This window comes from Erpetoichthys calabaricus, chromosome 4, assembly GCF_900747795.2.
Source record: "Erpetoichthys calabaricus chromosome 4, fErpCal1.3, whole genome shotgun sequence".
Taxonomy (NCBI): Eukaryota; Metazoa; Chordata; class Cladistia; order Polypteriformes; family Polypteridae; genus Erpetoichthys; species Erpetoichthys calabaricus.
In genome coordinates this window covers 48,279,143-48,294,114 of record NC_041397.2, presented here as the reverse complement: position 1 = coordinate 48,294,114, position 14,972 = coordinate 48,279,143, and the positions used below count along the sequence as shown (strand labels likewise).

The following is a 14,972-nucleotide window of genomic DNA, read 5'->3' as shown; positions in this document are numbered from 1 at the left end:
AGTCCGATGTATATAGGCTGAACAGGACCGGAGAAAGTACAGTCCCCTGTGCTGCTCCTGTGTTGCTGACCACAATGTCAGACCTGCAGTTCCTGAGACGCACATACTGAGGTCTGTCTTTAAGATAGTTCACGATCCATGCCACCAGGTATGAATCTACTCCCATCTCTGTCAGCTTGTCCCTAAGGAGCAGAGGTTGGATTGTGTTGAAGGCGCTAGAGAAGTCTAGAAACATAATTCTTACAGCACCACTGCCTCTGTCCAAGTGGGAGAGGGATCGGTGTAGCATATAGATGATGGCATCCTCCGCTCCCACCTTCTCCTGATATGCAAACTGCAGAGGGTCGAGGGCATGTTGAACCTGTGGCCTCAGGTGGTGAAGTAGCAGCCTGTCCATGGTCGTCTTCACATGTGATGTCAGAGCAACAGGCCGGAAGTCGTTCAGCTCACTATGACATGATACCTTTGGGACTGGGGTGATGCAAGATGTTTTCCAAAGCCTCGGGACTCTCCCCTGTTCCAGGCTCAGGTTGAAGATGCGCTGTAGAGGACCCCCCAGCTCCAATGCACAGACCTTCAGCAGTCATGGCGATACTCCATCTGGACCCGCAGCTTTGCTGGCACGAAGTCTCCTCAGCTCTCTGATCACCTGTGCTGTTGTAATTATGGGTGGGGATGTCTCTCCTATGTTGGTATCAGCAGAAGGATGTGTGGAGGGTGCAGTACTCTGAGGTGAGAGTGAGAATGGGTTAGGGTGGTCAAACCTGTTAAAGAAGTTGTTCATTTGGTTTGCTCTCTTCACGTCTCTCTTGATGGTGGCACCCCGCTTCCAGCTGCAGCCAGTGATGATCTTCATCCCATAAATGTAATGAATTATTATTATTATCCCACACTTCCTTCATGCTGTTATTCTGCAACTTCTGCGCCAGCTTTCTCCTGTACTGCTGCTTCGCTGCCCTGAGCTGGACTCGGAGTTCTTTCTGCACGCGCTTGAGCTCATGCTGATCACCGCCTTTAAAAGCCCTTTTCTTTTGGTTCAAAAGGCCCTTGATGTCACTTGTAATCCATGGCTTGTTGTTAGCATAGCAGCGTACAGTTCTTACTGTAACTACAATGTCCATACAGAAGGTGATGTAGTCAGTAGTGCAGTCAACAACCTCCTCAATGTTCTCACTATGTGATCCCTGCAGGATATCCCAGTCTGTAGTTCCAAAGCATTCTCTCAGAGCCTTCTTTGCCTCCGGGGTCCACTTCCTGAATGAGTGTGTGATTGTAGGTAGGACCCTCATTCTTGGTTTGTAGTGAGACTGAATCAGAACCAGGTAATGATCTGCCTTCCCAAGCGCAGGCAGCGGGGTGGCGCTGTATGCGTCTTTAACGTTTGCATACAGTAAATCAATAGTCTTATTTCCCCGGGTGTTACAGTCCACATACCAGGAGAAGGCCGGTAATGTTTTGTCGAGCGTCACATGGTTAAAGTCTCCAGCAATTAGCACAAGCGCCTCAGGGTGCTGCGTTTGTAACTTAGCAACAGCAGAATGGATGATGTCACTCGCTGTCTCCACGTCCGCCTAAGGAGGGATGTAAACGATAACAACAATAACGTGTCCAAACTCTCTGGGCAAGTAATGGGGACGCAAACTTACGGCCAACAGTTCGATGTCCCTGCACCAAGTAGAGACTTTGATGTTGACGTTAACATGTCCAGAGTTACACCACCGTTTATTGACATAGAGAGCGAGTCCTCCTCCTTTGTGCTTCCTGCAGGTACATGCATCTCTGTCCGCTCTAACTGTGCTAAACCCGGGTAACTCCACGTTAGCATTTGGGATGGTGGTAGTTAGCCAAGTTTCACAAAAAGCACAACAAACTGCATTCTCTGTAGGTTCTGACATTTTTCACCAGCGCAGCCAGTTCGTCGATCTTATTTGAGATTGAGTTCACATTTCCCAGAATCACAGAAGGCACCAACTTATACTTGTTACTTATATTCCTATCCAAATCATTTATATATTTTAAGAATAGCAGCAGCCCCAGCACTGACCGCTGTGGAACACCACTCTTAACGTCTGCCAGTTCTGATGAGGTTCCTCACACCATCACCCTCTGCTTCCTGTGTCTGAGCCAGTTCTACACCCATCTACAAACATCACCCTGAACTCCCACTTCTTTTAGTTTGAGGCCCAACCTCTCATGTGGCACCTTATCAAATGCTTTCAGAAAGTCAAGATAAATAATATCATAACCACGGTATGATCATATCTTTTTGTTGCCTCCTCATAGAGTTCCAGCATGTAAATAAAACATGACCTCCCTCTTCTGACCCCATGCTGACTTCAATAAAACTGTCCATGCCATGTGTTCTCAATCTTATCCTTATTGTGACGCAAGTTGAGCTTACTGGTCTATAGCTGCTTGGATCTGCCCAGTTACCATTTTCCAGTCCCTCAGATTTTCCCTAGTGCACAGTGATTTCCTAAAAATGTGCATCAAGGGTTCATATGTGTAATTGCTAAACTCCTTAAGACCTCGAAGGTAAATATTATCTGGTTCTGGTGATTTGTTTGATTTCAGTTTGGGTTCACTTGTTTGGGATGTTGGAAGAAATGACAGGAGCTGGAGACAATGCAGACACAAAGAGACTGTGCACTCAGGACTGGAAACCAACCCAGGCGTCCGAGTCACCAGGTTAGTCCTCAACATCTCATGAGCATTGTGCGTCAGTCTGATACCATTTTAAGGCCGAGTGTTGAGCTCACAATCCTGCATTCTGCCTCTGTTCTTAAAGAAGATTTTTTTGCACTTGCAGTGTTAGGTGGGTAACACATGACAGTCTCAAACCAGTTCAGTCCAGTTCAGTGTTATGTAGCCATTCCACTGCTAAGCTCATTCACTCACACACTCGCTTATCTTCCTCTTCTTCTTCTTTTGGCTGCTCCCGTTAGGGGTCGCCACAGCGGATCATCTTCTTCCATATCTCTCTGTCCTCTGCATCTTGTTCTGTTACACCCATCACCTGCATGTCCTCCCTCGCCACATCCATAAACCTTCGCTTAGGCCTTCCTCTTTTCCTCTTCCCTGGCAGCTCTATCCTTAGCATCCTTCTCCCAATATACCCAGCATCTCTCCTCTGCACATGTCTAAACCAACGCAATCTCGCCTCTCTGACTTTGTCTCCCAACCATCCAACTTGAGCTGACCCTCTATTGTACTCATTTCTAATCCTATCCATCCTTGTCACACCCAATGCAAATCTTAGCATCTTTAACTCTGCCACCTCCAGCTCTGTCTCCTGTATTCTGGTCAGTGCCACCGTCTCCAACCCATATAACATAGCTGGTCTCACTACCGTCCTGTAGACCTTCCCTTTCACTCTTGCTGATATCCGTCTGTCACAAATCACTCCTGACACTCTTCTCCACCCATTTCACCCTACCTGCACTCTCTTTTTCACCTCTCTTCCACACTCCCCATTACTCTGTACTGTTGATCCCAACTATTTAAACTCGTCCACCTTTGCCAACTGTACTCCCTGCATCCTCACCATTCCACTGACCTCCCTCTCATTTACACACATATATTCTGTCTTGTTCTTACTGACCTTCATTCCTCTCCTCTCCAGAGCATATCTCCACTTTTCCAGGGTCTCCTCAACCTACTCCCTACTATCGCTATACTGGTCCAATTTAGAATGACAACTCAACACCAGTGTCTTTGGAATTTCGGAGGAATGCTGAAGTCCCTAGCAAAAGTAGACAAGTTTGAAGTTTAAAAAAAAAAAAAGGATACATTAATATAGTGGAGCACTTGCCTTTATTCAGTAATGACACATACAGTCGAGTAAAATTAAAGCCTTGGTTAATCTACACAAGATATAGTCCTACAGCAAGCACCGAGATGGAAAGACCAAGACACAGAGCGAGCGAGTGAGTTTACTTAACAATGAATGTTTCACAGTTGTACTTGCAGCAAAGTCACCTTCCCGCTGTTGATGCCGCAGGAAACGCCTCATAAAAATGACAGTTAGTTAAACTAGCCAGACCATGTGTCCCTGATCGTCGTCCAGTGTTGCATACTGTGTTCCGCTCCTTGATTATTTGCTAGGCCCCTGCAGTCTGCACCTGCCTTCTTTCAAGCCTTCCCAGCCTTGTAAGGTGCCATGGGAAAGTTCCAGGTGTTCCTGGGATGCAGAGCTCAGCACACCTGTGAACCTTTTGCTGTCAATCACCTGTCCAGCCCCGCCTATTGTAGTGTGATAAGCTGGCCACTACAGTATTATTTTAACATGTTTTTGTGTTAATATGCATTCATATGAGGTGATATTCTTCAGCTATTTTGAAGACTCCATAATGCTTACAATGAAGTGGACACCATGGAATTTCTGCCATAAATTTTAAGCATAAAATTATCAACACAGTAGAAAGCGTGTTGTTTACCTGCTTCTTTGATGTGCTTGTAGACATCTTCTGAGCCAGCAGAAGAATACGGAATGTCATCGTGTGCAACAAAGTCAATCTGGGGAAGGAGAATGACAGTAGGTGAAGACAATTCTAGCATTAGTGACACAGGCGAACATATACAGAAACAGTTTGGAGCAAGGGCTCCACTTCACTAAAGAAAATGGCAACAACAGAAACAGACTTGCTATGCAAGCAAACCAAAGCGCAAGGTACGTTAATAGATAAACGTGTTCATATGTAGCTTTCAACTTCCTTCCAAATGATTCTGTTCTGTTCTGTGTTCTGTTTTTAAAGTACAGTGCCCTGGAAAATCATTCAGCCCCCAATTTTTTCCACATAAAACATTTCCGCTGGAATTTTGATCAGTTTGACTTGGGATTTTTATTTGTAAATCACTCTTTTTCACTGAGCTTCTCAAAAAATGGAAAATTATAAACTGTAAAAAAAAAAAAAAAATTCCAAAAATGGAAATGTCTGCAGTTTTTAGATATTATCCATTTGATCTAACTATATTACATCAAGTTGTCTTTTTGGTTAAATCTCTATATTTACATTTGTTTGCTTAGCAGATGCTTTTGTCCAAAGTGATTTACAAATGAGGCCTGTATAATCGAGTAAACTTCAGCCTGGGGGACTTTTTAAGGGATAAGGCGTTACAGGACAAAGTTACAAAATTGATCAACACAAGTGAAGAGCTCTAAACCAAATGGAACACAAAACTAATTAATCTTCCCATAGTTACAAGAACCTGTCACCATAGTGGAGTTTTTACTCTTTGACCAATATGGAGATGCTTCAACGCTCCCACAAATCCACCATTCTGGTTCCATACTGAATGCAAACAATATGGTGCCCCTTCGATCCCTCTCTGTTCTTCTCTTTACTGCCTTGAAGCTAAAGTCAGGCCTCCCTACTTTAAGTCCCTTAGTCTTTTGTGCACTGCAGATTTGGAGGAAAGTGAAGAAACATCTTGGCACAGCTCCAGTTTGGCACAGGCTTACCCCCATTTTCCAGAATCTTACCCTTTCTCCCTTGTATTTTTGGCTATGGGCTAGTCGGGACATTAGGGAGCTTGGTGACATTTATGACTATGGACCTGAACAGTTCCAGTTACTCAGGGCCAGGTTTTCTGTTCCTTCCTCTTTCTTCTTCTACCTTCAGATGAGATCAGTCCTTAAGGTAAGTGGGGTTCCAATATCCTCTACACTGCCTTCCCACCATCTTTATAAATCTCCCTGCTTATTACAGTTAAAACCTCGATTGTCTGTCAGGGGTTGGGACCAAGGTTGTGACGTATAAGAGAAAAGACAGATAACAGAACAGCTGCTTTAAAAATGATATGCAGTAGGTTAGTTTAGCAAATAGTTATGTACAAAAAACAAAACTACATTAACAAAATATAATATAGCATATATTTTCTACGTGTTACTTGGAGTCTTTGTTCTGTAACAAATGGTGCTCTGAGTTATACTCCATTATCTGTGTTATGGAGCACATCTCCAAAACAATAAAAGAAAACTTTCCCTACCAGTCAGTTTATCTCCTGCCACTCACATTCTTTCTTTCTCTATACCACAAACACTCCTGCTTATTGTCTCCTGACTCCCTCCTCAAAACTTCCTTTTGCCGCACTTTCCTTTTTCTCCTAACTTCTTCTGTCACTCATCTCCTAAGAAGTGTGTCCACCCCTCACAGAAGTGAAGGCCTTCACTCAGTCCCATCACTTACACAGCACTGCACCCTTTCTGGTCTCCCACTGCCCATCACCAGCTGTCTGCACGTCCCAATATATTAAGAAAAAATAATATAACAGAATTTAAAAAGAAAATTACAACACAAAAGAACATTAACATTAATACAAAATAATATCACCATCGGTGGTTTCCATTTATGAGACGTTTCTCAATTTTGATGGCATCTCGCTTTATATCGTTCACTGTTGCACTTTCCACACTGTAAAATGAAGCAGTACCTGAAGCACTTTTGCTGTTTCATAAATGAATATTTCAATGTTTTGCGACAATTCAACACCACACGCTTGTTTATCAGCCATAACAATGTACAGTATAGTAGGTACAAAGTGCTACTAAAAATGGAAGTATGTAACTGACACTGTGATTTCAAAATGCGGCATGACATGTGGTGCTGGGGTAGAACACTACATGCTAGCACAAGGGAGAGTTCATCCACTGTGCAGAGCTCACAGTGTACGCAATTGTTTTTCTTTGGCCCTGACAGTTAAAAGACTGACGGTTAATCGAGTGATGGATAATCGCGGGTTTACTGTATCTCCAAACTTTAAGTCAGTATCAGCTCTGTTTGCAAGTCTTCATAAACCTATATTTTTCGTTTGGTAGACTGGCCTCTTCCATTCCAATGTTATGAAAAGATAAGACTGAACAATATTTCTACATCCTCCAAAACCCCACTTATCAGTAAATTAACCTCCAAAGGTCATGCAAAAAGACAATTTCTCCTTGTGGATCAATACAGTGTACCAAATAGGAAAAAAAAATTGTTATTGCTTGTGCCTCAGCTCTCAAAAACTTTATGCTATGCATTTGGCTGCTGATCCCATCTGTCACCTGTGTCCTTTAAATGTCCCTGGCACTTTTTTTTTCATATGTTTTTGGACTGCACTCCAGTTTGGACGTTGTTTCCAAATGCACATCCAAAATGTTTTTTGTTAATATTCCCCTTTTGCCTCATATAGTTCTCCTCTTGGACCTCTCTTCTCTTACCTTGACTTCTTTCCAGCAGAGGTTATTTTGTCTGAGTGCCATCTCTACTAAACTCATTTTAATTTCTTTTTTTTTTTTTATTAATTTTATTGTAATCATTCCATACAAATAGATCAATTTATAACAAAAAAAAAAAATTGAAGACAAATCAAACCCCACCCCTGAGAAGGAGAGCTTAACCAAAGGAGAATTGCTTAGGGCTTTTTAATAAGACAACAATAAACAAAAGAAAGGAAGAAATATATATATAGGTAAATAACAAATGGAGAAGGAAAATAAATGCAGTTATAGTTATTTCTCTTATTCTAAAATAATATTGATTAGATCCTGCCAGGTTTTGAAAAAATTCTGTACAGATCTTCTAACTGAGAATGATTTTTTCCAATTTCAAATAATATAAAACATCAGTTACCCACTGACTTATCAGAGGAGAGTTAGGATTCTTCCAATTTAACAAAATTAGTCTGTGTGCCAAAAGTGTAGTGAATGCAATCACCGTTTGCTTGTCCTTCTCCACTTCAGGTCCGTCTGGAAGAACACCGAACACAGCTGTTAGTGGGTTAGGAGGAATTGTGATACCAAGGCTGTCTGAAAGGCACTTAAAAATTTTGGTCCAAAATGATGTTAGTTTGGTGCAGGCACAAAACATGTGACCCACTGAGGCAGGAACTTGGTTGCAGCGTTCGCAGGTTGGATCTTGCCCTGGAAACATTTTGGACAGTTTTAAGCGAGACAGATGAGCTCGATATATAATTTTTAGTTGAATAATTCTATGCTTTGCGCATATGGAGCTCAAGTGAATTTTCTGCTTTGCTACCTTACATTCCTTTTCTGATATATTGATTAAGAGATCTTCTTCCCAATGTCCTCTTGGGTCTTTGAAAGGTAGGGACTCTAATAAGATTTTATATAATGCGGAAATGGTGTTTAATTCCTCAAAATTGAGCAGTATTTCTTCCAGCATGGTAGAGGGTACGAGGTGAGGAAGATCGGGCAGTTTCTGTTTAACAAAATGTCTAATTTGAAGATGGTGAAAGAAATGTGTAGCTGGGAGGTTGAATTTGGAACGTAATTGTTCTTCAAAAGATGCAAATATGTTGTCTATATAAAGATCTCTGAGCATTTTAATCCCAAAACTTTTCCAGGTATTAAAAACTGGATATGTTTGCGAGGGTTGAAAGAGGTGGTTCTCTTGCAGAGGTGCCACGGATAAAAGATTTTCCATCTTAAAATGCTTTCTAAGTTGGTTCCATATTCTGAGTGAGTAAAGCACAATTGGGTTATTAGTATATTTGCGATAACTTTCATTTATTGGAGTGCAGAGCAGGGAGTATAAAGAAGTACTATAGGATTTTACTTCTATTGCGAGCCAAGCCTGTGTATGTTCATTTTTTTGTGTCCAGGTTTTTATGGCTTGTATGTTTGCTGCCCAGTAATAAAACTGAAAATTTGGTAAAGCCATGCCACCTTCTGCCTGAGGTCTTTGTAGGGTCGCTCTTCGGATACGTGGGTGTTTTGAGTTCCAAATGAATGAGGTTATTGTTGAATGTAATTGCTTAAAAATGATTTATTGATATATATTGGAATGTTTTGAAATAAAAAAAGAAGTTTAGGAAGGATATTCATCTTAACAACGTTAATTCTTCCGGCTAGAGTGAGATGAAGGATTGACCATCTATGCAAGTCTTGCTTAATTTTTTCCATACAGACGGCAAAATTTTGTTGATAAAGAGCTTTTGTTTACTTGTGATATTTACCCCTAGGTATGTAAACTGATCTGCTATGGTACAATTGGATTAATTCTAAGACCAGATATCTTTTGAAATTCTGTAAGTGCTGTTAAGACTGCAGGCACAGAATTTTGGGTCTGATATATACAGTACCATATCATCTGCATATAGAGAAATTTTCTGTTCCAGTCCTTCTCTGATAATCCCATTTATCTGGTCAGCATTTCGACAGTGAACCGCCAGTGGTTCAATGGCGATTGCAAATAGCAGTGGTGGTAAGGGGCATCCTTGTCTGGTACCACGTTCCAATTTAAAGTAGTCTGAACAAATGTTGTTAATACAAACTGAAGCTTCTGGATTGGTATACAGTAGTTTGATCCATGCACAGATATTCGGGCCAAACCCAAATTTCTCAAATGCAGTGAAAAGGTAGTTCCATTTAATCATATCAAATGCTTTTTCAGCGTCTAATGATAGTAATACCTCTGGGGTGTTTGATTTTGCTGGTGAATATGTAACATTAAACAAGTGTCGGAGATTGGAAGATAGGTGTCGGCCTTTAATAAATCCAGTTTGATCCTGTGATATTACCGAGGGCAGCACTTTCTCCATCCTTCTACCTAGAATTTTTGAGACTATCTTAACATCATTATTCAGGAGTGAAATTGGTCTGTATGATGCACATTGTAACAAGTCCTTATTTTGTTTAGGAAAGACGGTGAGTAATGCTTGACGAAACGTTTGAGGTAGTATTTGGTTGTCTCTAGCTTCTGTAAATGTTGCCAATAAGAGGGGAGCTAGCTGAGTGGAGAATTTCTTATAAAATTCTACGGGGTAACCATCAGGGCCTGCTGATTTCCCGCTTTGAAGTGACTTTATAGCATCTAGTAATTCTGTTAGCGTCAGAGGTTTACTGGTATTGAATTGCGAACTTCTTGTTTGTGAATTTGTTGAGCTAAAAGCTTATTAGCTTTTTCTCCGTGTTCATAGTAATGATGTCTTGACTTATAAATAAGTTGTTCAGTTTCTTTAGTTGTTGAGATTTTAAGTTCTGTATGCAGGGCCTGCCTTTTCCTGTGAAGAGCTTCACTTGGACGCCTGGCTTGTTCTTCATCTATTCTAGTAATTTCACTTCTTAGCTCTGACACTTTCTTGGTTTCTAATTTATTTCTGTGGGAAACAAATGAAATAATCTGTCCTCTTAAGAAGGCCTTTAGAGTTCCCCAGAGTGTTCCTGCAGAAACCTCTGTGGGCGTGTTTGTCTCTAGGAAGAAGCTGATTTGTTTGGATATAAATTCTGTGCAGTTCTCGTCTGCCAATAGAAGAGGGTTAAGACGCCATCTGCGAGGTGAGTGTGAGGGGCTTAATGATTTTAGCTCCAAGACTAGAGGGGCATGGTCAGAGATAACAATTGTGTCATATTTGCACAATTTAATCATAGGCAGGAAATTATTATCTATAAAAAAATAATCAATTCTTGAGTAGCTATAATGCACTGGTGAGTAGAACGAATATGTTCTTGAGTTTGGGTTAAGAAACCTCCAGGGGTCTGATAAGTTGTGGTCATTTAAAAACTGTGTAATTGTCTTTGCAGTGTTAGATGTTGTCCCCCCTGTCACAGGAGTCCTATCTAAGTCCCCAGCCATTATAATTTTATGAGTGTTCACATTGGGAATGGATGCAAATAGATTTTGCATGAATTCCTTATCATCGACATTGGGTGCATAAACATTTATCAAAATCATTTTACTGTTAAATAAGTTGCCCATAACCATCACATATCTCCCTTCAGGGTCCGATACTATATCTGATGCTACAAATGGAACTGTTCTGTGTATGAGAATTCCCACCCCTCTAGTTTTCTTTATAAAGCTAGAATGGAACATTTGGCCAGTCCAGTCTTTTTGTAGTCTGAACTGATCCTTGCTTAGTAAGTGGGTCTCCTGTAAAAATACTGTTTTAGCGTTTAAGCCTGTTAGGTGAGAGCATACTTTCTTTCTCTTTAATTCGTGATTCAGGCCTTTAACATTCCAGCTCACAAAGTTAACTGTCCCATTATGGAGATATTGATTCTGAGTTTTTAATGTCATTTTATAGTCTTAAATGGTAGTGAGGCAGTTTTAATCTTAATTTCAAAATTCCCCATGAGTTATTGCATTTTAGCCTATTGTTGCATTGATATTTATAGTTATAAGGATTAGAAGAATAGATTAGATATAGCCTGCTCTCCTTCTCTCCCCCCTTTACCCCCCCCCCCCCATTTTGCCTCCCCACATGAGGCTTGATCCCACTTCACGATGTCCCGGTCCTCTGACATACAAAGAGACAGAGCACGTCCAAAACAAAACAAACCCCACCCCACAGCAGTGTTAGAGAATTAAAACAAAGAGATATCTATTGCAGCTGAATTCTTAATACTATCTGCCGAAAATATAATCATTAACAGTCTTTAGCTTAAAATAATTTTCAGCAATTTTAAGATATTAAGATAATAAAAGAAAGAACCCTGGGAATGATTTTAAAAAGTAGTCTAGGATAAACATAGTAAATAGTATATGTAATAGTATAATGTAATAGTATAAATGTAATGTAATAGTAATGTTATAGTAATAGTAATGTAATAGTAGAAATAGCAATAAACCAAGAGTATGATGTTAAACAGTCTACTTTAAGGTAGTAAAAAAAAATTACTTCCACACTCGCGTCTATAACTGTAATTAAGACATAAACATATAATGTCCAAGTAAAGAAAAGGATGTATAATTATAATACCAGTCTCTTTAAAAGTGGATCCAACAGCAGATGATAGGTCCTTCCCATGTCTTGACAGAATACGGCTCCTTATTAACTTTCAAAAAAGTGTCGGAAACAGCTTCTTTAGTTCCTTTTCAGCTTCCTCCTTGCTTGGAAATACATAATATTGGTCTTGAACTTCCACTTTCAGTTTGGCGGGATACAGGAGGCTCTATATTTGATATCGGCTTTCTGTAGCAACTTTTTAATGTTAAAGTTTTGCAGCTGTTAATGGTCGGGGAAAATACGAATAAGGTTATTTTCAAATATAATCTCTTGCTTGTGTCTGAGAAGTGCCATCACATCAAGCTTACATCGTAATTGCTCGAAGCGGACAATAAAAGACCTAGGTTTAAAGGTGCTTGATCTGTATATGCGATAAGCTGCTGCAATCTCAGTGTCGAGTTTAAAATCATCTCCAATTATTTTAGAGAGTAATTCTACTGCAAATTTCACTGGGCTTGAGCTTTCTCGTTTCTCAGGTATACCCTCAATTCTTATATTATTTCTTCTGCACCCATCTTCCAGGACCGCAAGTCTGTCTCCGAGTTTTTTGCATTTGGAATTCGCAGCTGTAGCTTTTTCATCGGCGTTAGACGCCAATTGTTCCGCTGTTTCAACTCGAGCCGTGAATGCCTGCTTAACGTCATCCAGCTGATCTATAACGTCATTAATCTGGTCGGCAAGCATTTTCAGTTTGGATCTATTTTCTTCGATGTGTTCCTCTAATTTCTCCAACATGCCATTAAAGTTCACGTCAAAACGTTTAAATAGACGCGTTTCCCGGTCTTTGTTATCCTTTTTAAGCTCGATGCTATCCTTCTTAAGCTCGTTCTTAAGCTCATTGTTAGCCTTCTTAAGCTCATTCTTGTTATCCTTCTTAAGCTCATTTATGACTGTAGCCATGGCAGTGGCCAGTGTAGCAATCATCTCTTTCAGTTCGGACAGTTCGCTTCAGATTTCATGCTCCGAGAGTGGAAATGCAGCTCCTGTTACAGCAGGTGCTGCAGGCTCGCGATGAGTAGATGAGAGCACATCCTGCAGGGCCTTTTCTAGTCTTGGATGATCCTCAGAAATCGGCGATCCATCGCGACCTGTATCACTTGCACCTTCGCTCCCATTTTCACTCTCGACTGGAGATGATACAATGGAGCGGGGTCCTAGGAAATCTGCGCATTCGTCTGCCTGTTCCAGGTCAGTCTCCGAGAGACCATACCTTGCACTCGGGCTTTGAAGCAGCTTTAAGTTTCTTTTCTGGTTCTTTCTGACTTTTCTTCTTGTTACTCATGCTTGTATATTGTAGTGGAAGTTCCTTGGTTGGGTTAAATATAGGATACCTCTAAATAATATGAAATACGTGGGAAAATAAAGCCGCTGCTAGCGGAGCTCTGCTTCAGACGTCCATCTCCTATAACGGATGAGACCAACTTATTTTAATTTCTTGCTGGAAATCTGACTCCTCTCTGTAAATTCCTGACCTTTTGGCGGCATGGATCAATGAATCGTTCGGCTCCAATATAAGGGAAGAGGCAAACTGCTGCACATTTGGTTCAGAGTTGGCTAGCATGGAGTCCGTGTCATGCCACTACCCTTAATCCTTAATTTTCACCTTATTCCTTTTCTCTTCTGGGGCTTCTCTGTGTGGCCCCTCTTTGCCTCTCTGTACAGGCATCAGTAGTTTTAATCGTATATGGAACCCATTTTACAGGGCAATTTGTTCGACTCAGTTATGGGTTGTTTTTGCTTTCTGTGGTTACAATCTGTTCTTTTTGCAGTGATTCCTAAATGTGTTTTTCATGCTTACTAAACTTTAAAAATTTTGATCACACAAAAAAGAATTTGTCAACACCATTATCAATTAGACAGATGCGACGGAGCACTTTGAATGCTTCTTAAATACATTTAGTCGGCAGTTTGGATGGAGGTGGGCAGCTCGTTCCACCAGCTACACAGCCAAAGATTCTGGATTGAGATTTGATGCTACAAAGAGGTGACATCACTAGATGTCATGCATCAGCAGACCTGAGTGGGCGAGAAGGAGCACAGGATCTCAGTTGTGTCTCCATATGCATAGGTGATGATCCACTGACTACTCTGTAGGCAAGCATCAAGGATTTGAACTTAATACACGCTGCTACATGGAGCCAGTGTAGTGTATTCATTTTACACAATGTGATGAAGAAAGGTTTGCTCATTGCCCTTTTCAGAACTGCTAAAGCTGTGCCAGATGGGTTGGGAAGAGATGGTGGACCATTGTTTGGTCTCACTACAGCTGTTTGACGCTGTCAGAGTCAGGACTGTAACTGAGCCGCTCAAATAAGTCAATTTCCTTCATTTTAAGCCACTCCATTGTTGCTCTGGCAGTGTGCATCGGGTCATTGTCCTGGTGGGAGACAATCTTCCCACCCAATTTCAGCTTTCTGGCAGAGGGGCAGATTGTCCTTCATGATCTGTCCATCTTGTGCAGTATTCTTCTTTATATCAATCCTGCTGCCAGTCCCTACAACTGGAAAGCACTACTCCACCATGATGCTGCCACCATCACAATTCACAGTGGGGACTGTGTTACCTGGCTGCTATGCTACACATAACACTAAGTATTCAAGCCAAAAAGATTCACTTTAGTCCACCACAGTGTGCTAAGAAGTGCTGACCATTGCTAACAGGCATTTCATGTACTCCTTAAGTTTATTTTTATTTTTTTATTGATGGACTGATTGGCTGTATTATACTGTACCAGTAACCCCCCCGATTCTCTAAAGAATCGCAAATCCAAGAATGGCAATTACTTTCTGTTCCCTCCAATCTTTGTAGGGATGAAAAATCATGGAGGGTGGGAGCGTTTCATTTAATTAAATAAATATATTTGTACTAAAGCTGTTTCTTATTGGAGCCGTGACTCCTTTGGTTCTGGTGTTTCAAAAGCGCGTTGTAGGCGCCTTCGTTCTTTGTTTTTATCTATGCAGTCTCGTTTTTGTTTTTCTATGGGTGTGTTGTTAGCTAGAAGTCGTTTGCTGTTGAACTTACTTTTAACACTGAATTACCTTAATGTGATTCAAATAAGCCACACTGACAGCTGCCACACTGAGTGCTGGCACAGTGGGCTCTTCAGTGGCGTAGCGTGGGTGTCAGCCGCCCGGGGCGGAGGAAAATTCCGCCGCCTCCTTATTTAGGTATTTCAATTTAAAAGACTAAAATATACAGTAATTCTAAAGAATTTTTCGGCAAGAACAATCATCATTATTGTG

General features: G+C 41.0%; 1 protein-coding gene across 2 annotated transcripts in view; it reads right to left on the bottom strand.

Annotated features, from left to right (window-relative positions):
- Positions 1-14,972, bottom strand: part of pcyt1bb (phosphate cytidylyltransferase 1B, choline b) — a 102,958-nt gene that overhangs the window by 25,108 nt on the left and 62,878 nt on the right. For both annotated transcript variants that reach the window (XM_028799417.2, XM_028799418.2), the window contains exon 5: positions 4,437-4,515. In XM_028799417.2, coding sequence (XP_028655250.1) covers positions 4,437-4,515 — 79 coding nt within the window. The remainder of the gene's footprint in view (positions 1-4,436; positions 4,516-14,972) is intronic.